Source organism: Zootermopsis nevadensis, unplaced genomic scaffold (assembly GCF_977971745.1).
Source record: "Zootermopsis nevadensis isolate Lab colony 2312 unplaced genomic scaffold, Znev_1.0 Znev_ptg000028l, whole genome shotgun sequence".
In the NCBI taxonomy this organism is placed as follows: Eukaryota; Metazoa; Arthropoda; class Insecta; order Blattodea; family Termopsidae; genus Zootermopsis; species Zootermopsis nevadensis.
Genome location: NW_028259160.1, coordinates 13,857,465 through 13,884,383, shown reverse-complemented (window position 1 = coordinate 13,884,383; position 26,919 = coordinate 13,857,465). Strand labels below are relative to the sequence as shown.

Here is a 26,919-nt window from a genome sequence, read left to right as displayed (position 1 = left end):
CACTGTGTGGGATTATATAATTCATGTATATTAACTGAATGGGAGTCCCGTATTATTTAGCTTGTTTAACCCTGTATGTCATAGAACTTAATAGTCAGAATGAGGGTTAATGACACACTTGTTACAGGAACACATTTATTTGGGAAGTGAAATAAATTAAGTGAAATGTATGGAGGGGTCAGCAGAGAAATGCAAAACTTCTAAATTCTGTCAAATTATAAATGGAATAATATGAAAGAGATCTGAAATCAGTGCAGAGAAAGAATTCATTAAGCAATTCCTAAACAGATGGAAGTATTGGTAACAATGGCCAATGTAATTTCCAGAACAGATGGAAAGTCTTGTTGAAGCAGGCTCCACTCTGATAAAACAATCTGATTCAAGCAAGGTCATAAAGAGGTGAACAAAGCAATAACATTTCAGAAACAAACAGTGGTAGCAGTGACTATGTTCACAGTGAAAAAATGGAAAGTAAATCACTGAACAGATGAAGTAAGTAGAAATTTGTCTGAAAAAATCCAGAATGTATAAAAGTGGTTAACACAGTAATCAGTCAATTTATTTTGGAACAGTTTGTACATAATTCACAATATACAGTTTTACATTACATCAATAAGCCCTTCATGTTGTCGAGACATTACTGCGTTCAACAAATGTTTTTATTTAACCCTGTTACTGTCATTCCTTATAGACACAGTATGTGCAAAATCTGCCATTGCATGTTGTTGACTTATAAATGTTATTTGAATTTAATATTTTGTATCTCTTGTTTAGGATTGAAGGAATGTATTTCTTGCTGCTGCTAATGGAAATTTTTGCCTCAACCATAAGGGGATAATATATCAGTACAAAATGTTGGACACATCATATATGGATGATAAATGTACCTATTCTGTTAATCTCATCAGTTTTGTCACTGTGAAGATTGATGCTTTAACCAGCAGTTATCTTGCTCCCAGTGTGTATACATGCATACATAGATCTTTATTACATTCCATGGATCTATAAGATAGTCAGATGACAATAGGATGTGGAAAAAGTCATAATAATAATACAATACATATAACGTACAATTCATACTATTATATAAATTTCACATAATACAAACACAGGGTTCACCTAAAAAAAGTAAAGCTGTCCCGCTATACACCATGTAGGTCATTTGGGGGGAATGGAGGTATAGCTCCTACTCTTTCTTGACCTTGGCACCAGATGGGGGTGAGTGGTCAGCATCACGCCCTGGCCGTGCTTTACCCCTGGGAAAGGATCCCGGTACCCATTGTAGGGTGGGCCCCAGAGCCGGTCTGGACGCAGAGGCTAGAGGAAAAATCCTCTACCCATCGGGGATCGAACCCAAGTCGTCCAGCCCGTAGTCAGTCACTATACTGACTAAGCTATCCCGGTTCACCTAAAGTAATGATAAGTTACAAATAAATCTACCAATTACAAACAGAAGATAAATTATCACTTATTTGTAAACAATAGAAATTCATCGACAGAGTAAAAGGATTGTGTAATTATCTTTTTAATGCTACATTAAATTGCGTCTTTTTATTTACAAGACTTGTGAGACTTGATGGTAGACTGTTGAAAATTTTGATCCCTGCGTAATATGCACTCTTCTGAAAACATGAGAGGTTGGCAACTGGTCTATGAAGCTGATTTTTATTCCTTGTGTTGACAATGTGTATAACAGAATTAGTTTGGAAAAGTTCTTGGTTATTTACAGTAAAGTTAATTAATGAGAATATACGTATATTCACAAGGAAGAGCTAAGATCTTTAATCTTTTAAATAGACTTGTACATGAATTTCTAGGTTTGACACCAGCCATTAATCTAACAATTTTCTTTTGTAAAGTGAATATCTTTTTGTAGGATTTCAGGTTTTCACAGAGGTGAGTCTGATGACAGAGACAGTATGACCTGTGAAACATTGGTGTATATATACCAGACTACACAGTGCAATAACCCAGAAGACAGCAATCTTCGAATATCTTTTTGCTGTTAAGATGAATTGCCCCAAAAAATTATTTCATACTTCATTATACCGTGAAAATAGGCAAAATATACTGATCTGAGTGTGTTGCTGTTCTTGGTTTATGAACGAGTTCTGTTCCAAGACGTATGGTTTTTCCAGATATGATCTTAAAACTGAATACTATGTATTTTGGTGACAAAGAAGGTGTCGCATATTCTGATGACTTATTCATAGCTCCAGATACAAATGTAGAGCACAATAAAATGTTAGAAGTTGTGAAATGTGCACTAAAATATGAGATTCAATTTCAGGAATACAAAATGCAGCACTGTAAAAGAGAAGTAAAATACATTGGATTCAAATTTAATAATAAAGATGTTTAATGATGAAGATAGAATCAAGAAAGTTAATGCATTGCAAGAACCAATCAATAAATGGAATTACAAAGAGTACAGCTAATTATTTATGGAGATATATTCTGCTTGAGACAGAATTGCTCTTCTGATCCTGTTTTTATATATTTTAGCTTCAACTGTTTTTGAGAACATGAAATTTAACCACTATTGGTATGTCTTAAAAATGGTACTATACATTGAAATTTCTTTTCTTTTTAGAGTTTAGCAAGTCTTTTTTTTACAAATGTGTTCCACCTTGCTTTTTAACATTTATAAGAGTCAACAACTCCAGGACAACAAACACAGCCCTCCTTATCACATATTTTATTACACCTCTTTATATAATTTCTTTCATTCCGTGTAATTATAAAACAAAAATAATTAATGCAATTATTAAGAACAATAAGTATTAAATTGTATTTCAGTTTCCACAGACTCAGCCATTTAGGTTTTATGACTTCCACATATTCTTCTATGTTAATTATTATTCCCCCTTAACTTCTATCAACTGAGTAACATGGCTTCCACATGGTCAGACTGACTGGTTGTGCATAACAGTAACATACTGCTAAATCATTAACCCTGTAGTTAAAATTTCACTGGCAGCTCCATAGTACAGGGATTTAAAGCTCCTGTTCTCATATGATAAAGGTTAACAGTGTTTCATGAGTAACGATAGTTCCAGTCATTATCCTAACCCTTCTATTTCATATTACAATAATATTTATAATGTAATTTATTCCTTTAATATTTATCAACTGACTGTCATGTTATTATGGTTCATATATACATATATATCCACACACAATTCCACTGCTGGTTTCTACGGTTACACAATATTCATTGGTACTACATAAACTACATGCACTACATAAACATAGTCTGTACGACATAGTTATTAAAGTAATGCTACAAATTACAACAGAGTTCTTTCATTTAATATGATTTGTGTATTCAAGAACAGATTTTAGTGATTAATTTTATTACTATGCTTGACAGCTATATTTTAATTATTGTTAAACTTTAGTGCCACTTGTTTAAATGTTCTGAAAACTCTACATCTGATTTTAGCCAAACAGATCTCACCTTTCCTTATTAACATTTTTCAGCTTTGTTCTGTAACTAGCTCAGTCACAATGAAATGGTTCTGAAGGGTAAATTTTTCACATTGTCTGAAAAGCGGGACAACTTCTAAATTAAGATATTAGCACTTAAGTAACTGAAATACCTGATGATAACTGACTGCAATCTGAAAAATACAAAGTAATGGATATAGCAATATGTAACAATTTTTTTATATGTAGGTCTTTGTTTCGATGACTTTCTGGAGTAAAAATATACATGTTTACATATTTCATACACAACAGAAACTCACAAACAAGAACAGCTTAGATTACACTGAAAATTCTCTCTACAGCAGTATATAACAAAAACAATGTCTTGTGTTAACACCCACATCAAGTAATAGAAAATTACTATGATATTTTTATACATCTGGCACAATGTTAATTCACTTTAGTCAGTAATGATCATTAATTGTTTATGTGCCCCTTGCAGCTAATTCATCTTCATATTTCCAGCACTATTTGGAATTTCTATGTCTCCTCATTTCATATTGGTTACGTTCCTTACATGTTAAACTGCTATTATTTTCAATGACACTTCATCAAACTTCACAGCAGGTAAAGTGTTGGCGAAGTGGACACCCAGTATAATAAGCCAGAAGGGACAATGAGCATGAATCCAAGAACAAAATCAAAAAATACTGAAGATCTGTACAGAAACATCAATTAAATTGCAGGATACTAACCTAAGAAGAATATATAAGTAACTGGAATGACACAAGATACTAACTTAGGATGAATCTGCAAATAATTGGAATGATAATCTGCTTACAGATCTTCATGGTATTCAAAGTAATTAATTTATAGTATGGTTTCAGGGTTAATATTCCTGCTAAGACAGAAATAAAATTTCAGTTCCTGTAAACATGTTAATCAAGTAATACAATATTCAGCTTTCCAAACAGTGGCAACAAACTGGCATTGGGACAAAATACAACCAAATTCACTGAACACAGTGACTTATTTTGCATCCCACATGACTCGCATCATGTCTGTATTACTGTAACATTCTAAATGATAGATTCTGTTGCTTTATTGACTCCAATGAACTAAATACACCAGTGAGGCTAAGTCTGTTAGCAATGGCCAGTGACCACATTTTATAAGTAATAGGTAAGTACCTTAGTTATTCTCTTGTGTAATATAATACTTTATGAAGCTGGACAGCTTCTGTTTGTGACCTGAATTACAGCTGGCTTTGAATCTGGAAAATGTAAACAAACAAAAAAACCAAAATATTTGCCTGATTTTTGGTTTTTATGTGGTATCATAGGTTTACCAGAGAAATATGTTGCATAATTTAGGATTATTTACCAACCATTACAATGGTACTAACAGTTTTGTTCTCTCATGTGAACTTCAGAAGGGTCATACAGGACTTTGGGCTGAAAATGCAGTTGGTAATGAGGAACAAAAAGAATCTAAGCAAATCTGCTTTCTGTTTCAGTAGTCACTGACCACATATTCCATGATCAAATGCATTTTAAATGCACCCTCTTAGACATTTCAGTTGTGTTTATATGCAACATAGAGTACAGTAAGAATGTGAGAAATCACTATCAAATAAACTAGCACACATCAACATTAATTGTTCACAAAGTGCCAAATTATAGCAGGGTATTTCAATATAAACTTGGATGTGTTCAAAGTTTTGCTGCTTTTGACATGGTGATACACTGGAAAAAGGTTTCAAGTGACATCTAATCTCATACTGGCTTATATTATAACTGTGTGAAAATAAAATAACATATTCTCTGTAATTTTACATGCCTCACTGACCCTTGATGTTCATTTATTTCTGATAAAAACTTGTACACACAAAATTATTTCTCATTTATATCACTACATCGGTAATCTCATTGATTTAAGTCTGGAATTGGATATCTCCTTCAAATATGTTGAATTCCCTTTACTTCTATAATATTTTTATTTACCTTTTGGTTGCTATATCTACCACCAGTGTTTACTCTCCTGGCCCATAGAAGGGTTCTTTTCTGACATAATCTTCCTCTCTGCTTTCCTGTATGGGGGCTCTTTCATATTGACCCAAGACAATCCACACTTCCCCTCTTTATCCCTTGTGTTTTAACCAGACAATTCCAATTACCTGTTCTTCTTTAACCCCATATTATAAATCACACCATTCCTCACACTCTTCACGTCCTGAAATGTTGGTAACCACCTAAAAGACCACAGCATTGCAACCCAGAAAACAAAACTGCTATAAAATACCTGTCAAATCATTGTATATCTTAAGTATGGTTTCAGGTTTTGACAGTGGTGAGCCTGAAGATGACAGTTGTCTGGGTTGTATCACTGTGTAGTCTGTACAAGTTTACCAGTGTTTCAAAGGTACATGTATTCATAACTTTAGCACTAGGTAGAAGTTGTCAGCTTCATACCCTGGGCACTTTACTCCCAGGCAGAGAATATTACTGGATAGGAGGCTAGGTCAGGATATAATGGCAAAGAAAAGAATCCTGCAGTGATGGGAAATGAATCCTAGTTGTCCAGCCTGTAGCCTACTGACCGACTGAGCTGAGATTTTTATGATTGTCCATCAGCAGTGAAACATGAGGAATTAGTTACTTTCACTTTCCTGTACTTGGAAGAATGATTATTTGTGAAGTTGTAGCACTCAACACAATTTGTCCTGCATGCCATAATAATGTTATCTCATTCAGCATAAAACAATTCTTGGTCAAGCACACTGCTGCACCACTCACTAAATTTCCAACTGCATGACTGTTTTATATTCTCTAATCTGAAATGTACCTTAAAATAAAAGGGATTTCTGTAGGTACCATAGATCATACAGAGTGATGTGGGAATCAAAACATCATCCTAAAGGAATACCAGATATAATCCAACAAATGGCAGGACTGCTGGCATCACAGTGCACAATCGAAAAGAACATTGTTTTGAAGTGGATAGATACATTTGATTAATTGTTGTGACCTTTGGTTCAATATTAAGACAATAAGTTCTGGACCTTACTAACCAGAATTCATATTAGAATTGTTTACATGAAAAGCATAGATTTTATTTTACACTTGCAGGCAGCAGAATCACCACATTTTGTTCGGCCAATGACAATCATTCTGTATGTTACATCAACAAATGAACATTTTATAACATTTAGTGAAGCAAATTCTGGATTACTTATCACAGTTTACAGAAAAAAGTTAATTTATTATACTGTAACAGCAAAACAGTTTTGCAATGGTTTTTCTTTCAGTTTCAATTTCATAGCTATGTTTAAAATTATACAAAACTCCATATACATAGAACCATTTATGTTAGATATGGTATGACCATTTATATATGTTATTCCTAATTTCTAAGAACACTGTTTTGAAGTGGATAGATACATTTGATTAATTGTTGTGACCTTTAGTTCAATACTAAGACAATAAAGACAATAAGTTCTGGACCTTACTAACCAGATTTCATATTAGAATTGTTTACATGAAAAGCATAATTTTATTTTACACTTGCAGGCAGCTAATCAGCACATTTTGTTGGGCCAATGACAATCATTCCGTATGTTACATCAACAAATGAACATTTTATAACATTTAGTGAAGCAAATTCTGGATTACTTACCACAGTTTACAGAAGAAAGTTAATTTATTATACTGTAACAGCAAAACAGTTCTACAATGATTTTTCTTTCAGTTTCAATTTCATAGTTATGTTTAAAATGATACAAAACTCCAATTACATAGAACCATTTATGTTAGATATGGTATGACCATTTATATATGTTATTCTTAATTTCTAAGTACAGTAACACAGACAACAACATTCTGAGAAACAAACATAAATCCACTACATAACCTACTTCCAGAAATGAACACTGCATATTTACTGAGTGACACATCTTAACCACATGAATTGGAAAATGTTATCCAAACATCTGACACTTCAAACTCACAACAAATAACAAACACATATTAAAAGCACCTGGTGCATGTAGGGTTATGAAGGCTTGGACCTTGAAAGTTTTAATGCCACACATCCTACTAGCAGATGTACTTATCTCACTTTAAAATTTTGTATGTCAAGTTACAAGTCATCAAACTAAAATATTTTGTGCGATTACGTTACTTTCCATTATCCCCAAAATGTTATGTTAAAGTCACATACTTTAAAAGTCTGTCACCATACAAAAATTAGACCCTTTCTGCTTGGCACTAATGCTGTTCTCAGCTTACAAGTTTGCTGGTTGCCATGTCGATATTGTATGTGACAAGGAGTTAAAATTTATGTATTTAATGGCTTGATGTTCATACCAAGTTTCACAGAACTCCATTAGTATCTGTATTATTGATTTCTATAGCTGAGTTATAAACAGATGTATGCAACTCACTAACAGGATTCTGAAAAACTTTTTGTGGAAACCTAAATGGGTTTTAGACCTCACCCGCCTGAGCCATAAGCAGTGGGAACAGCCTTTTTACAGAAATGCGGACATAAATCAGGATTTGCAACTTCAACAACATAAACCTACAATGGTTAGTTTAGCTTCTAAATTCAGAACTGCAGTTATAAAGGGTTTGCACCACTGGTAAATGTTACTTTGAAGTGGAAAAACAAATGGCAATTCACTGCCTGCAAAATAACTGCAACTTTTTCTCTCAGTTTGGCTTTCTCTTTCACCACTTCTATATTATGAACAACTATTTATTAATACTCAAGGTCATGCAGACAGCAGAACCTGTTCACAAATAATACACAACATTCAGTCAAGAGATTCTGAAGTCTTCTTATTTCATAATCTGTGCTTCACTACATATTGTGGATATTCACATTGCTCGATAAGGCCCCTGCATCTTCAAGAAATGGATAACAAGAGAGGGGCCCCCTGCTACAATCTCAGGTGGTATCTGTGACAGTGGGCTGTTTTCAATACTCATGATCTGCAAGTTTGTACAGAGGGCAAGTTCAAATGGCAAATTGTGCAGACTGGGGTTGTCGTTGATGTACAGTGACTCAAGATTCTCCAGTGTTCCAATTTCTTCTGGTAGGTAACTCAAGTTATTTTCACCAATGCTGAGGTACACAAGGTTTGTAAGATGCCCAATTGCTCTGGGTAGTGTAGTTACCTGATTGGACTGGACTATGAGTTTCTGCAAATCACGCAAGAACCCAATCTCATTTGGCAGAGACTCAATCTTATTTTCTTCTAGATCCAGAACCCGCAACTTACGTAGGTTTCCAATACTGGTGGGGATTCGTTTCAAAATATTGTTGGACAGTATGAGTACTTCTAAGGATTGCAGGAACTGGATGTCATCAGGAATCTTCATCAGCTGATTTGTACCAAGGTTCAACTCCACCATGTTAACCCATGTTCCCACATCCAATGGGAGGGATGTAAGCAAGTTCTCCTTCATGTTGAGTTTGGTTAGGTTCTTAGCACGTGAGAATATGCCATACGGAATCTTGTCAATCTGGTTGTGCTCCATATTGATAGAATACACACTTGTGAACTGAGCTGGGCCTCCAGATGGGTAGGAAGTAAATCCATTTCTTGATAAAGTGAGACTGGTCAGATCACATAAACTTGACAGAAGACCATCAGGAAGCTGTGAAATAGCATTTCCTTCAACATTAAATTCATCCATATGCACACAATTACTAAGTGATTGTGGTATTGCACTCAGACGATTGTACCTCAGGCCCAAACGTGTTAATGCTTGCAGGTTGCCAATCGATTCTGGGATATCCAACAGCTCATTGTGCTGAAGATCCAAAGTTGATAGCTGAACACAGTAACCTATTTCCATAGGCAAATGCTCTAAGTGATTGTGGGACACATCAAATGTTATGAGATTTACCAACTTTCCTATACCTGCTGGCAGTTCTTTTATTTTGTTCTCCCGTAGACTTAACATCGTTAGATTGGTTAAATTCCTGATATCCTCTCCTACAACCTTGATTCTGTTAAACCTAAGAAACAATGTTGTTAGTGATGTTAACTTGTAAACTACATCAGGAATCTCATTCAGTTTATTATGCCTGAGATCAAGGACTTTAAGAGACTTCAGATTTGCAAGTGCATCAGGCAAACTTGTAAGAGAGTTTTCACTTAGAGCCAAAGTATGAAGATTGACTAAGAAACCTATCTCTGGAGGAAGAGTCACTAACTTGTTGCCATAAAGGTAAAATTCAACAAGGTGGGTTACTTCCCGTACAGTCGATGGCAGCTGAGTTATACTGGACTTGCTTAAATCCAATATAGTCTCACCATCCTCTTTACACCTTAAAAAATCTTTCGATACATCTAAATCCGCAAGTATGGGTTTATTCTTTTTAACAGTTGGCTTCGGTTTGTTGGATTCTGGATGTTTGACTGTGACAACCTTTGGTCTCGCGCCATCACCACCACCAAGTGAACCCGACGACAACTTGAAATATTTCGTGTCCTTCGTTGTTGTACCAGAAGCTTGCTCAGCCGACTCCGGCATGTCTGCTGGTTGTGGTTAACACCACCTATCTCTTAAAGTGATTTAAATATTATCTACGTCATAAATGACATATCTCTCATCGCACAATACTTGCCATCTTCACCTATACTAGCCACATAGCTTCCTTGATTCTCTCAACTGAAAGCGTAGCATAGAAAACGATACCCCGTTTGTTTTGACGAAACGGCAAAATCGCATTGCTTAAGTGGAGAGAAACTATACACTTGTTAATTAATTTTTACAATTCTCCACGTCGTCAAAGAGGTTATGAAGGTGAACTGTTGCGAAATATGACAGACTATTATTAATCGAAGGACATTTGAACTGAAGTGAATGTGGGTATAGGAGTAATCCTTAGTCGATTAACTGGATAAGTGCAATTCTATAACCAGCTCTGCTGTTTGGTGTTGACATATTCATTGGACATCTTATGTTCACGATGTTGCGGGTTGGGCGTATTTTAAATTTTCCACGAAAACGAATTGAATTTTCAGTAGTAAATACAAGGTGAGAGGTATAACCTAAGGTGTTGCACAGTAAGTGACTTTGTAAATCTTCGATGGTCATTAAAAATGAAGGGGCTTTTATGTCGAAAGTTGCCCATCCCAGATCATAGTAAAATTCAATACATAAGAAGAAGTGTTGAAAATATTTTTCCAGATGGCTAGCCACGGCACCTCAAGTGGCGACGAAGGGAGAGGAGGTGGAGAAGGCCACTAGTGGGGCAAAGGAATCACAGTCATTCACCATGAACCTCTTTCGTGGTGTTATGGAGACTGCGCAAGTTTTCCCATTCCCTCAAGTTCTCAATGAAGAACAGAAAGATACTCTGAAGATGTTCATTGACCCGACTGCCAAATTTTTTGAGGTGTGTATATGTGTGAGGAGAAGAAAAATTTATGTGATCAGTTGTAAGGATGCAAGAGAATGAAATTCCATCTTCAGAACTCTGTTAACAAACTGCCTATCTGTTTGCTTTTTCATCCTATTATTCACTTAAGGACATCATTATAGACACTGATCTGACATTTTCTTCAGAATTCTTAAACTGAAACTATATCTTTGTTACTTTTTATTACTGTTCTTCAAAAGTACCGCAGAGGGGACATATTAACTTGTGTGCTGGGAACAACACAAGTGGCATATAGTTTAAGATTTTAAAGTTCTGTGATGATAGGTCTGTTTATTGATATAGTTATTTGGGATGATGAGAAGAAGAAGGTAACTGTATAAATCATTTTGCTCTGTTCATGATAACTGGTGATTTATTCTAATTTAGCAGATTATATATTTATGATGACTTGTTATAAAAACATTTCTGTTATGAATGGTATTAAAACCTACAAAGCCTTGTCCTTCAGAAACTTTAAATGCCCAACACCAATAGTAAGTACTTTTAAAGCTCAGTCAGTACTTGTTAAATTTCTGTAAGTTGTGTCTGTCCACTCATTACAGAGAATTACACTTATTTCTCTAGTAGTTCTGGGAGAGGCATATGATACCTACTTTTCTTTCACAGCTTGTAGCAACATTTATAAATTAATAATTATTCATTTAAGCATTAAATGTTGTGTAAATTTTTTGTTACTGTAGAAGTTCAATACCATATTTGATTTTCTTTCTTTCTTCTTTTTATATGTATACATGACCTGAAATGTTTGTACAAGTTTGGGGTTTGACATTTCAGCACGTATACTGTTTCTTACAGAATGTGTGCATATTTTTACAGTCTATCTATGTATTAAATTTAACGTGTGTATTGTAATTGGGCCTGATGTGAATTTTTAATACTGTGTAGTTCAATTACAGAAGCATAGAATTTCAGAAAATATGTAATTTAATACATATTAATACATTTAATGCATTGACTGAACACCCATATATTTCACCAATTTAAACTGATGTAAAAATCACTCATTGCTTCTGTACAAGTTTGTAACAGTTTATTTTAATAGCTGATTATGTTTCTCATTGGCTTATGGACAGTTCTGTTAACCAACATTCACTCATTAGCACTGGAAATACAGGGAGAATATTTGGTGGTGGTAAGTTACACAATGATGGTGCATAATGAAAAGGCCATCCTCTGCTGTACTGCAACCGAAGCCACCATATATCTCACTCTAGTGTATATAGAAGTCATCTTTTCGTAATTCAACCCCTTTGCCTCTGATCTATGCTGATGCTTAGAAGCTGGTTTTCTGTTGCATAATTCAAATCCATGTTACATGTTGGAACCACTGTGCAGAATATCTTTCACTGCTTTGTGCTTCTGTCATTGCTTAGAGATGAATATTTGTATGATTTACAATGATAGTTTATCAGTTGCATCATATGGTAAGTAATTATGAATTGAGAGTTGGAAAGGATGTGGAAATGATTTTTACCTATTTTAATATATTGTATAGTGTATCATCATTTATAAAGACTGAGTTAAACTTACAGTTCAGAAAGAAGTCAGTATTTGACTGTCACATCATTTTAATTGTGATGTTTCATGCAGGAGGTAAATGACCCAGCTAAGAATGATACTCTAGAGAAGGTGGAGCCTCAGTCTTTGGAGGGTCTGTGGGAATTGGGAGCATTTGGACTGCAGGTCCCACAGGATCTGGGTGGCTTAGGACTCAGTAACACGCAATATGCACGACTGGTGGAGATTGTGGGAGCCCATGACTTAGGTGTTGGGATCACACTTGGTGCACACCAGTCCATCGGATTCAAGGTAATGTAGTTGGTGTTGGTTTATGTTCAGTTATGCCTTGTTTAGCCTTCTCGAAGGTATCACCACCTTGTCGAAGGCAATCAGCCGGGTGAGGAGGCTTGCGTGCTCAAATGACCCTTAGGGCTATGCCGGCCTGAGCTTCGGCTCATGGTAGGGTCACCCAAGCCGGACAGGTCTAAGGAGATGCGCTAGACTAAGAGTGATACCCTGGTCCTCCAGGTTGGGGGTTGGGTGTAGGGCTAACAACCTTTCACCTTTAAAAAAAAATATGTGTTACGAAAAAATCAACCAAGCCTCGGATCAGGACGGACTCTTTGGCACGACCACGGCAATTGAAAAAGGACATGAGATTTGGTACCTGGAACATTAGGAGCCTCTATAGGGCTGGGGCACTGAAATCAGTGTGTAGGGAATTAGGGAATTATAAGTTAGACTTAGTGGCAGTGCAGGAAGTGCGATGGGAGGGGGAGGGCACGATCCCAGTGGACAATTTTACATTTTTCTATGGAAAGGGGAATGACAATCATCAGCTAGGGACGGGTTTTTTTGTTCATAGCAGAATTAGGGCAGCAGTTAAGAGAGTAGAATTTGTTAGTGACAGGTTGTCTTACGTAATTTTGGAAGGACGTTGGTGCGACATCATTGTCCTTAATGTTCATGCCCCAACTGAAGACAAAAGCGATGATATCAAGGATAGCTTTTATGAAGAATTGGAATCAGTATTTGATACATTTGGCAAGTATCACATGAAAATTCTGCTAGGAGATTTCAATGCAAAAATTGGGAGGGAGGATGTCTTCAAACCCACAATAGGCAGCGAGAGTCTCCATGCACTTAGTAATGATAATGGCGTCAGAGCAGTGACCTTCGCTACGTCAAAAGATTTAATTGTAAAAAGTACAAAATTTCCACACCGTGATGTTCATAAATACACTTGGACTTCCCCAGATGGCAGAACACACAATCAAATAGATCATGTTTTAGTAGATAAGAGAAGGCAGACAAATGTAATTGATGTGAGATCATTCAGAGGAGCAGATTGCGACACTGATCATTATCTGGTGGTAGCAAAAGTGAGGGAGCGGCTTTCAGTAAGTAGACGAACTAAACAAAATTTTGACACAGAAAGATTTGATTTGAAAAAATTAAGTGAGGGAGAGGCAAAGGAACAATATCAAGTTGAAATTTCGAATAGGTTTCAAATTTTAGAGACAAATGAGGATAATGAAAGTGTGGACATCAACAGGGAGTGGGAAAATGTCAGAAACTGCATCAAAATTTCAGCAAAAGAGAAACTAGGATACTACAGGAGAAAGCAAAATAAACCGTGGTTTGATGAAGAATGTTCAAAATTAATAGATCGAAGGAAGCAAACAAAATTTCAATGGTTGCAGAACCCAAACAAAACAAATGCGGATAATCTATGTAACGTGAGACGTGAGGCTAGTAGAACCTTTAGGACTAAGAAAAGGGAATACCTGAAGGGCAAAATTGCTGAACTTGAGACAAATAATAAGGAAAAAAACATCAGAGACCTGTACAGAGGCATTAATAACTTTAAGAAAGGATATCAACCCCAGACTAATTTGGTAAAGGATGATAGTGGCAATTTGCTTGCAGATCCAATAAAAATTGTGAATAGGTGGAAAAATTTCTTTAGCGAGCTCTTAAATGTTCATAATACTGGTGATATTAGACAGATTAAAATGCATACAGCTGAACTGTTGGTGCCAGAACCTAGCTTAGATGAAGTGGAACTAGCCATTGGGAAGTTGAAAAGTTATAAATCTCCAGGAATTGATCAGATTCCGGCCGAATTAATTAAAGCAGGTGGCAAAGGGTTGCATATGAGGATCCATAAGCTTATTCAGTTAATTTGGGATAAGGAAGAGATGCCACATCAATGGAAGGAATCCATAATTATTCCTATTTATAAGAAGGGGGACAAGACTGAGTGTGGTAATTACCGAGGAATATCGCTGCTATCAACCTCATACAAAATTCTATCCAACATTCTTTTGGCAAGATTAACCCCATATGCGAATGAAACTATTGGGGATCATCAGTGTGGGTTCAGACGAAACAGATCAACGATTGATCAGATCTTTTGCATTCGTCAGATACTAGAGAAAAAATGGGAGTTCGGTGGGACTGTACATCAGTTATTTATAGATTTCAAAAAAGCCTATGACTCTGTGAAGAGAGAAGTGCTATATAATATTCTTATTGAATTTGGTATACCAAAGAAGCTAGTGGGTCTAATAAAAATGTGCTTAAATGAAACCTGCAGCAAAATTCGAGTAGGTAAATATGTATCTGAGACATTCCTCATCAAGAACGGTCTAAAACAAGGAGATGCTTTGTCTCCCTTGCTCTTTAACTTTGCGCTAGAATACGCCATCAGGAAGGTCCAAGGTAGGCAGGAGGGTTTGCAATTGAACGGGACACATCAGCTATTGGCATATGCTGATGATGTTAATTTATTGGGGGACGATATAAATACAATAAAGAGGAACGCAGAAGTTTTACTAGAGGCTGGTAGACAAGTGGGGCTGGAAGTAAATTCAGAAAAAACTAAGTACATGTTAGTATCTCGTCATCAGAAGACAGGCGGGCAAAATTATCTTAGGGTAGCTAATAAATCCTTTGAAAGGGTTACAAAGTTCAAATATTTGGGAACAACAATAACAAATCAAAATGATACTTGTGAGGAAGTTAGGAGGAGACTAAATTCCGGAAATGCTTGCTACTTCTCAGTCCAAAATATTTTGTCTTCCCGTCTGATTTCTAAGAACCTGAAAATTAAAGTATACAAAACAATAATCTTGCCTGTTGTTTTGTATGGGTGCGAAACATGGTCTCTCACTCAGAGGGAGGAACACAGATTGCAGGTGTTTGAGAATCGGGTGTTGAGGAGGATATTTGGGCCTAGGAGGGAAGACGATGGGGCGTGGAGAAAACTGCACAATGACGAGCTTAAAAATCTGTACTGCTCCCCCAGTATTGTGAGGGTGATTAAGTCGAGAAGGGTGAGATGGGCGGGACATGTAGCGCGCATGGATGGGACAAGAGGTGTGCACCGGGTACTGGTTGGGAAACCTGAAGGGAAGAGACCGCTGGGGAGACCTAGACGTAGATGGGAGGATAATCTCAGGCGGGATCTATGGGAGATAGGAGTTGAAGGAAACTGGATTTTGTTGGCCCAGGACAGGGTCCGGTGGAGGGCTTTGGTTAATTCGGTGATGAACCTTCGGGTTCGGTAAGCCATCTAGTTAGTTAGTTATGCCTTGTTTAGTGTGTCAGGTAGCTCAATCAGTAGAATGTCTTACTATGGACGGGATGACGGGTTGAATCTACAGTAGGAGCAAAAGATTTTTCAACTAGCCTCTGATCCAGACCAGTTCTGAGGCCCACTCAGCCTCATATCCATTAGGTACTGGGTCCTTTCCAAGGGCTGAAGTGCAGCTAGGACATGGTGCTGACCACTTACCCTCATCTAGTGGCAAGGTCGAGAAAGTGTAGGAGCTACACCTCCTCTCCCCCAAGTGGCCTTATGGAATGTAGTGGACAGCTTTTCTGCCTGCCTTGTTAGCTTTTGAAGGAAGTTTTTTTCTGCTGCCATTACAATAGCTGATTAACCATTAAGCTTCTCAAAGGACATTTACATTTTTGAAAGTCTGTCAAGGTTTTATCATGTTGTCAGGCTGATATCTACTGCCACAGAAGTATTTGAATCTCAGTATATGACACAGTGTCACTTTTCTCATGTTTGTTTTCTGTGAATCACTGAAAGCTTTCCAACAGTCCTTGATTGAACTCTGATAAGGAAATCATCAGTTTGTGTAGAATTCCTGAGGGAGGTTTGTTTACTCTTTGTCTTCAGCGTGTAGTGTAACTGTAATGTGACATTCCAATACTAGTCAAGAATTCAGGGACAGTTTCTTCTGTAAGTAGGTAAATAAAGTATACTGCAAGTTTCAGATTTGATGCTGCCATGGTGGCAGTATACTATAAGTTTATTGGAGAGTGGATTTTGTTAAGTGGCTAATAGATATAAGTTAGGTTTCTGGAGTCCTGCCCATTAAACTCTGAAAATGATACACTCTTACTAAATAAAATATACTACTGTGGCTTCTGTGATTCTGTTAACTTACCAGTAAGAGGTGTTGGTTTCAGGGCATCCTACTCTTTGGAACTCCAGAACAAAAAGCAAAATACTTGCCTCGAGTAACAACTGGAAAAGAATTTGCTGCATTCTGTCTCACAGAACCTTCATCTGGCAGTGATGCAGGCTCCATCAGGTGAGAGGGCAGTGATAACTAGAGACTGATTTTAAGTACAGACTATGTGAGTTCAGTACTAATATTTTAGCTAAATAAATAAGTAATTAAATGTTGTAAAAAGTTTATGAAATGTGTGGCTGTCCAAAAAATTGATCATTGCATTTTATTAATGTCTGATGTATTTATATCTGACTTCAAAGGAAAACATTTTCCTGCACTGAAGTTAGTAAGTAAATATAATTGAAAGATGTGTACAATGATTATTGCTGACTGACTGACTGACTGATTAACTAACTTTTTACTGTTTGACTCATTTTTCCAATGACTAACATATGCTGTGGCACATGTAGGATAGTTGATGAATATCCTGATGGGTAGATGATGCTATGTTGTCATGGCACTGTGTCCTCAGATGCCTGCCATTGAATCCTGTCCTGGGTTGTTTCAGTCCCATTCACAACTTGAGAAACTATTAATCTGAAATCATACTTCAATCTTCACATTCCTCTGTAATGGGCGGTTTCAACAAACACATTGTATGTATTTATAGTTTTATCATCATATCTTGTCCATCTTGCCCTTGTTGATAATATATAAAACAGATTCCACCTTGCTTCTTCTTGTGTTACAGATCGAGAGCAGTGCTTTCTCCAGATGGCAAACATTACATCCTGAATGGGAGTAAAATTTGGATTAGCAATGGAGGATTGGCAGAGATTATGACTGTTTTTGCCCAAACACCCATCTTGGATGAAAAAACTGGTATGGTAAATTGAGAGATTGGCTTGTAGGTAGATTTAATTTGTTTCAACTATTTTATAACCAGACAATTTAAAGATTATACAGTCAAAATCACTAGGTGATAGTTCAGGTTCTTGCAGTGTTATGAAGATGACTAGCCTTCAGAGACATTGCACTATGTAGTCTTAATCATTGACAATCTCAAAAACATTGATAAAATTCAGAGAGACTACAGCACAACATTCTAGAATACAGCAGCACACAGCATGCCCATAAACCATGCATATATAAATATAAGCGCATATTAGCCAAATCAAAGTTACTGTGTTAAACTTGTTTGTACATACATAGTTTATTTTAATTTTTATGTCATCATACTCATGACTGGGTTGTGACTACTGGAGAATTGTGTTTTGTACAGGCAAGGAGCGTGATAAGGTGACTGCATTCATTGTTGAACGCTCATTTGGTGGTGTGACCTCTGGTCCTCCAGAAAAGAAGATGGGGATTAAGGCATCCAATACAGCTGAAGTTTTTTATGAGGATGTCAAGATACCCATTGAAAATGTGCTTGGGGGTGCTGGACAGGGCTTCAAAGTATGTGACTATTCATATGTTATTAATTTTATGTTAATGAACAGAGTTTAATTTGCAGTATTTAATGAAATCATATTTCATTTGGAATGATATGAAGATAAAAAATTAAAATAAAAGCTTGTAACTTTGCCACTGAACTAACTGAGTTGAAGCTGGTTCTGTTAGGGTTGCTCTGGTCACAGAAATGTATTTTTCGTTTGCCTCTTTCATTAAACAGCCAGGCAGTTTTTGCAACATAGATATGAGAGCAGGTTTATTGAAGGTGTAAAGAGATTAATATGCTTGCATTTTATAGTCTCTTAATTATCTACAGTAATGGAACAGGAAATTGATACAGGTGATTCAATACAGAGGATTCCCCATCTCCCCAATGGTGGATCTTCAGTTTATGTAACAACAAATTGTTCAAAAATGTGGATTGTCCAGACTGTTCTGATCCTCAGTTTCATTTGTTTTAATTTTCTGGCTGTATCTGCCAGATGATTTCACTGCCGATCAGTGCTTTGTAACAATTGACTTCAAACTGCTGTTTATTGTTGTAAGTATTGACATATCATGACCTTCAGTATGTTTTTAGGTGATCATGGATAACACAACTATGGAATTTGTTTCCTCTTTGAAACTGAACTTGAATTTCTTTTACATTGTTTGGAAATATTTTCCAAGATTTGCCGTATGTTAATTGGCCTTAATATTTTATATGCCCTTGTTGGTATTTAATGCCTTAAGCTTCTTCAGAAAAATTGTAAGTTCATTATCCTCATCCATGTGCTTATGAAGAATTATGCCCAATAAATGCTTTTTCATTGTGATTCTTTTCTATGTTACAAAATGTTAGTGAAAATCTTATTAGCAAGGAATCACTAGAACATTCAAAGTTACAGTGAATACTATATTGTTTCCTAATATTAATATTTAACATTTCTGATAGAGTTTTTAAACATCTATAAAATTTGTATGGAGCATATTCTAGATTTAAGTTGCAAATCTGAAGTACAGAGATTATTAAGTGTCTGTCTTCCTGCAGGTTGCAATGAATATACTCAATAATGGTCGTTTTGGAATGGCAGCATGTCTTGCTGGAACCATGCGTGCTGTAACACGAAAGGCTGTGGATCATGCTACCACTCGGCTACAGTTTGGACGTCGCATTGACTCATTCGGGACCATCCAAGAGAAGCTAGCACGAATGACATTGTTGCAGTATGTTACAGAATCATTGGCATATATGATCAGTGGCAACATGGACAGTGGATCTGTAGACTTTCATCTTGAGGCCGCTATTTCAAAGGTACTGTTGTGGTGTTCTTTTGAAAGGTTCTGACATTGTTACTTTTTAATCCACTCACTGCTTCCTGCATTACAGTACATGGGACAAATACTATTCATTTACTTACATAATTTCTGTATTGAAATGTGGCTCTAAATTCTCCCTGGAGTGAGTGGAAACAAAATTATTCCCTTTTTGCCCAGGACAAGACATTAGACACTACAGGAAGAAAGATGACTCTTTGTTTTGGTATCAACCATTCAAGTACAATTCACCAGCTGAGACCTTAATTGTGTGCAAATTTTAAAATCTGTTATTGGAGACAAATTACAGTGAAACCTCTATCTATCGTTCCCGGAACTATCGTTTTCCCGGATGCATCGTCCGTTTTGTTCGGTCCCGAATACATCCCATATAAAATAATGTTACATTTTCCCGCTTCTATCGTTCCTCGAACTATCGTTTTATCGCATCGATCGTTCAAAAATCTTAGTCCCGGCCCACAATTTTCCCGCAATGATCGTTTCTGAGAATTCAAAATGCTGGGTTTTGAGATAAATTATTACCGAAAGACGCACAATGTTTTTGGAATACGCAGTAGCGGTAACCTGTTATATCGCCCAACCAGCACATTCTTTTGGAATGAGGGTCAGCGGTGCAGGGGTGATAGTTGGAGTGAATGGCGGTGCTCATTGTCAGAAATTTTACGATTTTAATTAGGGTGCACTCATATTTCGTTCCAGCGATGCCAAATGGCATGTGCACTGTGAATTTCTTCACAAATGCTTTTATTACAAGTACAAAGGAAAGGCTGGCGGCACTTTTCATTCTTCTGGTTCATCTCGTTTCCAGTGGTTCAGTGTCTTCTACGGCTACGTTTCGTCGTGTTCGGCAGTAACAGTACTTCCATTCTTCCTGTTATTGTTCCAGTCTATACTTTTGTTGTTGTTCCCGTAAATATTTTGTTATTCCTCTTACTCCTGTTAATTATTTTGTTATTATTCCTGTACCATGTCTCGCCCACTAAAGCAAGTCAGAACTCTTCAAGAAAGATTAAAAATCATAGAAGAAGTGGAGAAGAATCCATTTGAAAAAAGAACCGACATTGCTAAACGCCTTGGATTAGCACCATCTACTTTAAATTCAATAGTTGCAAAGAAGAAAGAAATCCGAAAACAAACTGACAAGTGCGGTAATTCATGCAAAAAAAGGAAATCCGGAAGAAAATCAACTTTCAGTGAGCTAGAAAGTGTCCTCTTCACTTGGTACCAGCAATCGCGGGCCTCAGGAATTCCTGTTGATGGCAACATCTTGCGGGAGAAAGCCAAGACGATAGCCGCAAGACTGAATATTGAAAATTTTGCAGCGTCGAATGGCTGGATTAGTAGGTTTAAAGAACGACATGGTATGGTCTACAAGAAGTTAGCCGGCGAAAGTGCTGCTGTGGATGTGGAAGTAACGGAGCTGTGGCTCGAGAGACTGCCAACACTGCTGGAGGGATATGAGCCGCGGGACATTTATAATGCGGATGAGACCGGACTTTTCTACAACGCCCTCCCGGATAGGACTCTGGCATTGAAAGGTGAATCTTGCCACGGGGGAATACGTGCAAAACACCGAATTACTGTTCTTCTGTGTGTTAACAGTGACGGTAGTGACAAGCGGGTTCCGATTGTAGTTGGAAAATCACGAAAACCGCGTTGTTTCAAAAACATGAAAAAACTTCCGGTGAAATATCACGCCAACAAAAAGGCTTGGATGACAACAGACATCTTTACGGCGTTTTTAAGTTCTCTGGATGCCTCCATGGGCGCACAAGGCAGAAAGATTTTGCTGTTTGTTGATAATTGTGCCGCTCATCCGAAGGACACGACATTTCTACGAAATGTGAAAGTCGTGCAGTATCCAGCAAATTGCACGAGCGTCTTGCAACCGCTTGATTTGGGCATCATAAAATCTTTCAAGCAGTTGTATAGAAAGCGCCTTATGCAAACAGCTGTATGTGCATTGGATGCTGGGAAGGATGTCAACATGAAAATTGACGTGCTACAAGCAATTCATTTCACAGTGGCAGCTTGGCGGCATGTCTCCCAACCAACTGTTCTGAATTGTTTTCACAAAGGTGGCTACGGGTGTGAACTTCGCGCAGAAGCAGACTCTAACGTCAGTGTGGATGAGCATGATGGCTTTCACGAAGACTGGAATAGATTTGGCGCCGTGAAAGACGTGGTTAAATTTGGTGACTACGCGGCAGTAGACAGCGAGCTTGCTACATGCGGAGTCGACACGATTGATGAGTTGTGTGACGATCGCGAAGGGGGTGGGAGCGGTGAGGAAGACGACGAATGCGAGCCCGAAGCTGTGCCGAGTTTTGCCGAAGCACACGCTGCATTGGCAAAAGTGAAGTCGTTCTTTTATGCCCATAATATTAGCGAACGTGACGAGGAAAACATTTTGAACGTGGAAAGTACTCTGTTTGGTCTAAAACGTAAAGTTTCGACAAACCAGTTGTCCATTAAAGACTTTTTTGGTAAAAAGAAGTAACTTTGAAAGAGAAACATTGTTTTTTTTAAAATTTTTAATGCTTTCCCGCATCTATCGTTTTTATTTCCCACCCCCGCCGAAAACGATGCATCGAGGTTTCACTGTATATGCTGAAGTGGAAATAAGGAAGGGAGAAAATTACATAAAGAATATTTCAGTTTGTACTGTATACATAACAGTATTAGTGTGATTCAAGGATGTGATGAGAATGATAATTAGAATATGTGAGGAAACAAGAAATAGGTAAAATGTTTGGTAGGAAAAGCTTAAGGGAAGAGGTCACTTAGAAAATATAGGTATAGGTAGGGGATGAAAATGTATTTTGGAGAAACAGTTTATGAAGGTGTGACCTGGATTCATCTGGCAAGAATAGAGTTAAATGCCGCACTTTTGTGAACATAGTGATGCACCTTTGGACTTCCTTAAATTGTGGATTTTTTTTGGTTGATGGAATGAGGTTCAGCTGTTCAGGGAAGACTGTGTACTCTGTAACTGGTTAGGTCATTGGTTGGTGAGTTTGTAAACTGATTAACTTCAGTGTTAAATGAAGGACACTTCTTGTGTTTACAGGTATTTGCTTCAGAGGCTGCCTGGACAGTGACTGATGAAGCCATTCAGATCCTTGGTGGAATGGGTTTTATGAAGGAATGTGGCCTTGAGAGGGTCATGCGTGATCTTAGGATCTTCAGAATTTTTGAGGGAACTAATGACATCCTGCGGCTCTTTGTAGCTCTCACAGGTACTTTATAATACAAACATCATAATGACAAAATAAATGTTGTACTTGCTGTCTTCTTTCATGAATGTAATTATCTTCATGGTGCATTGTCTTTCTTTATTGTAGTCCCCATATAGCAGAATAAGTTGGTGATTGTGTTATTGGTAAATGTGTTTAATTCTAGAGACAGGTGGACACTTGCAGTTCATTAAGAGGGTTCTGAAAAATCAACTTTTGCTTCTTTAGAATCTTAAACAATACACTTTTTTATCTGTTAACATTTAAGATTCATTTGGTAATGTACCTAATTGTTCTGTTGCAGGAATCCAGTTTGCTGGAGCACATCTAAGGGAGCTGCAGAAGGCATTCAAGAACCCAGCAGCAAACCTAGGACTGATCTTTGAAGAAGCAACCAAGCGAGCCATTCGATCAGTTGGTCTTGGCAGTCCTCCTTCCTTGTCAGAGCATGTTCACCCAAATCTTGTGCCTGCAGCCACCCTTGCTGCCAAGGTGAGTGTGGAGTTTCTTTCTAGCATTTGGGGAATATCAATTCCAGGGCAGCAAGTAGCAAGAGTGGACACGTGCTTTACAGACATGCTGTTTGTGTAGTTACACCACTCTGCATGGATTCTTGATGAACATTGCAGGTACAGATGTTTTGTTTTGTATATTTTTAGGTTTTGTCAAACGTGTCTGCTGTGGTCCTAGAAATGTGTTTCCAAAAACTCTTCTCTGCAATATTATCAAGACTTCCTATGTATTGAACGTATCCCAGTCGATAAGTTGCCTTTCATTTTCATGTTTTCATCCCTCAGTGTGATACTTATTTCCAAATTTATCTGTATGAATGTGAACAGATATTTTCATTGTAGGTATGATGCAGTTTATGGTGTGAAACATTAGGTCTTACTGGTTCAAAAGATGATAATTTTTAATGGTATTCCATAAAATTAAGATTTTGATTTGTAACTTTATTGTGTATGAAAGCCTTTCAGTAGACAGTGAATGTGACTATATTTCTGCCTGAACTTATATTCTGGTTTTGTGTTTTATCTATTTTTATTCATTTCTTAATACTGTATACAAATTTCATCTCTCCTGCTTGTAATCTGCTTACATCTCTCTTACTCCTTGTTCACATTTCTGCTCTCTAGGTCTAAACAGGCAAGTAGAGTATCATTTTTCACAACCCTTAACCCATCCAGTCCAGCTTGTATCTTTATACATCAGTATGTTACTGTCTTTACAGTTGTTCTACATTTTAATTCATATTTGGTCTACTTATGTGGGAATGATGAGTCGCGGTAGCTCAATCAGTATAGTGACTGGCTGCGGACTGGACGACTGGGTTTCGATCCCTGATGGGGCAGAGGATCTTTCCTCTAGTCTCTGTGTCCAGACTGGCTCTGGGCCTGACCCAGGCTCCTATCCAATGGGTACTGGGGTCCTTTCCCAGGGGTAAAGTGCGGCCAGGGCATGATGCTGACCACTCACCTCCACCTAGTGCCAAGGTCAAGAATGAGTAAGAGCTATACCTCCTCTTCCCCCAAATGACCTACATGGTGTGTAGTGGGATAGCTTTACTTTTTACTTTGTTTGGAAATGCTGTTATTAATTTGTTTTGCAGAGTGTTGAAGCTTTTGGGCAGGCAGTTGAAGCTACACTAATCAAGTATGGGCGTGGTGTTGTGGATGAGCAGTTTGTACTAAATAGGCTTGCTGGTGCAGCCATTGACACCTACACAATGGCTGTAGTTCTGTCTCGAGCCACCATGGCACTACAGAGAGGTTTGCCTTCTGCACATATCGAGGAACTCATGACCAAAGTTTGGTGCAGTGAGGTGAGATTTTTGAGTTTCTTCTGTGTGGCAATAGTTGATTTTACTTTATCACAGTTTAAACACCAACTTTTAGCTCCAGACATTGGCTGTTTTCCTGTCCCACTGGCTAGTAATAACTTGAAAACATTGCATGGGTGTATACTCCTGAGATTACGAATTAATTACATCGCTGACACTGCTTCCAACCTTAGGAGTGAGTAGGATATCTTTATCTGCTTCAGTGGGGTCCTAGGCATCACTCTTGTCTAGAAGTGATTCAGGTCCTTGGCACAACTTCAAAACTTAGGACTGAGAACTATGGCCATAGTTCATGGACCATAATGCAAGTTCAGTGATGACAGACCAAGATTGTTGTCACAGTTGCTGTGCACCTGATTTGTATCCCAGTTGGATTACTGGATGTCCTCACCAAGATTTATAGTAGTTTTGCATAATTCAGGCAGTTGTGGGTATAACTTGAAATATGCCATGACAGTTTCCTATCTGGTCTGTTTCATTTCAGTCTGCAGAGTCATGTATTCTTCTTATTTTGCACTAAATAGCCTCCAGAGTTTTTTCAGTGTCATCATTTACAAACCAACCAACCAGTCATCCTCATACATATTCTAAGGGTAAAATCTTATTGATCGTTATTTTAGTTAGTCAAAATTAATAATCTATTAACCAAATAACTGCAAGAATACAGCAAATATAAAGTTAGTATGAAGCTATTTACCTTTACAGGCATCTGAACGAGTGGCTCAGAACTTGGGAGCAGTTCGATCTGCTCAAACACTAGAGAACTTCTCAAATCTTAGTGCCATTGCCAAGAATGTGTGTGAGAATGGGGACATTGTTCACATCAATCCACTGAACTTTTAAATATGGTAATTCTCATGTTAAAAAGGTAAGGTGACTGGTATTGTATCGCAATATATAATCTTTTATCACTGTTGCAGCGTTTCAGTTGACAGGCGTTTTTATGTTATTTTAATGTTTTATAATTTATGTAATTTTCAAAATTCATTCAAAATGATTTAACCCATTTGGTTTTGGTCTGGGTGCTAAAAGTCTGTAATGCCCTGTCATGGGTAAAAATTGAGAAAAATGTGATATTTTTTACAGTAATTTTGTTCCCATTAAGATTATACTGGAAATTTATTTTTCCACATTACTTATGAGTGTGTTCAGTGTCATTTCAAAACAGAAACCAATTTTGTCACATACATTCACTACACAAAACATCTTTGTTTTTAGAATAGCCTGTGTATGGGCCTTGAAAAAGCTTTATTATTCTTGATGAGTTATAATCATTTACTAATGCATATGACACAAGCTTATTTTGTGCTTTATGCAAAGCAGTTCAGTAGTTGTGAGAAACAATCCTTGAGATCAAGCTCTGCGACCGTAAAATGTCACACAAGCAATGAACAGGTTAATAAGTCTAGACTCTAAATGTTTCCAGAATCTGAATGCATTATCTAATCTAGACTCTATTATTAAAACAATACTTGTTATTTAAATTTTAGCACAGTAGCATTTTGTACTGAATGAAGATTTTGGTGTGTTTTGTAATTTTGGCTTGTTTCAGAGTATGTGTTTTTATAGACATGTTTATATATTATATTTTTATATTCTTTTAAGATACTGTAACCATGTAATAGTAACTCTAGTTAAAGTCAACATCAGTTGCCTTAGGATTTGTATTTATAAAATGAGTAAAGACTGAGGGAAAATCAGATTTATAGTCTGAAGACATGTGTCAGATTAATATACTTATGTTTTTTGGGTTATGATACTGTCTTGTGGCACATACATTATTAGTAGACAATGAAGTTCTTGCATATGCCATTTATTTCTGGAATATGATAACAAATGTTTGAAAGGTTTGTTTTCTGTGAAAATTCTGCAACTTTTAAAGCAACAAATATTTTTAGCAAATAATGTGAATACAGTCCTATATAGCTTGAGCATTATATACAATAAAGTAATCTGTATTACAACGCTAAACTTATTTACATTATCCCAGCATATTTGGCCCACATCAGCTGAGTATATGCAGTATGAGAATGAGGAGAACATCCTGATAGAGGGATAGGAAGGAGCAGCAGTGTATGATATGGTTCAAAACCATTGTCCAATAGATGTTTTAGTTATTGGCCAGTATTGTTATAACACACATATTGTAGGTAAATGCTGAAGGACATGTAATCATTATGGATGTGTTTTATCAATAGGAGTTTAAATTGATAGT

At 37.0% G+C, this 26,919-nt stretch overlaps 2 protein-coding genes across 2 annotated transcripts; one reads left to right on the top strand and one right to left on the bottom strand.

The window, feature by feature from the left end:
- Nucleotides 1–537: 537 nt before the first annotated feature.
- Sur-8 (leucine-rich repeat protein shoc-2) lies at nucleotides 538–10,146 on the bottom strand. Its single transcript, XM_022070298.2, has one exon. It carries the CDS (start codon nucleotides 9,969–9,971, stop codon nucleotides 8,307–8,309), a length of 1,665 nt encoding a protein of 554 aa, XP_021925990.1. The 5' UTR covers nucleotides 9,972–10,146; the 3' UTR covers nucleotides 538–8,306.
- Nucleotides 10,147–10,227: 81 nt separating this feature from the next.
- Acadvl (Acyl-CoA dehydrogenase very long chain) lies at nucleotides 10,228–26,668 on the top strand. The gene is made up of 11 exons (XM_022070297.2): nucleotides 10,228–10,478; nucleotides 10,632–10,839; nucleotides 12,475–12,693; nucleotides 16,870–16,994; nucleotides 17,608–17,738; nucleotides 18,139–18,314; nucleotides 19,342–19,605; nucleotides 22,699–22,867; nucleotides 23,169–23,356; nucleotides 24,474–24,686; nucleotides 25,410–26,668. Exons 1-11 carry the CDS (start codon nucleotides 10,402–10,404, stop codon nucleotides 25,545–25,547), a joined length of 1,908 nt encoding a protein of 635 aa, XP_021925989.1. The 5' UTR covers nucleotides 10,228–10,401; the 3' UTR covers nucleotides 25,548–26,668.
- The last annotated feature ends 251 nt before the right edge of the window (nucleotides 26,669–26,919 follow it).

Coding starts and splice junctions, on each gene's coding strand:
- Sur-8 (XM_022070298.2), bottom strand. CDS start 9,971: ATGCCGGAGTCGGCTGAGCAAGCTTCTGGTACAACAACGAAGGACACG.
- Acadvl (XM_022070297.2), top strand. CDS start 10,402: ATGTTCACGATGTTGCGGGTTGGGCGTATTTTAAATTTTCCACGAAAA. Junction 10,479..10,631: donor TTTTCAGTAGTAAATACAAG/GTGAGAGGTATA, acceptor ATATTTTTCCAG/ATGGCTAGCCACGGCACCTC. Junction 24,687..25,409: donor CCAAAGTTTGGTGCAGTGAG/GTGAGATTTTTG, acceptor TTACCTTTACAG/GCATCTGAACGAGTGGCTCA.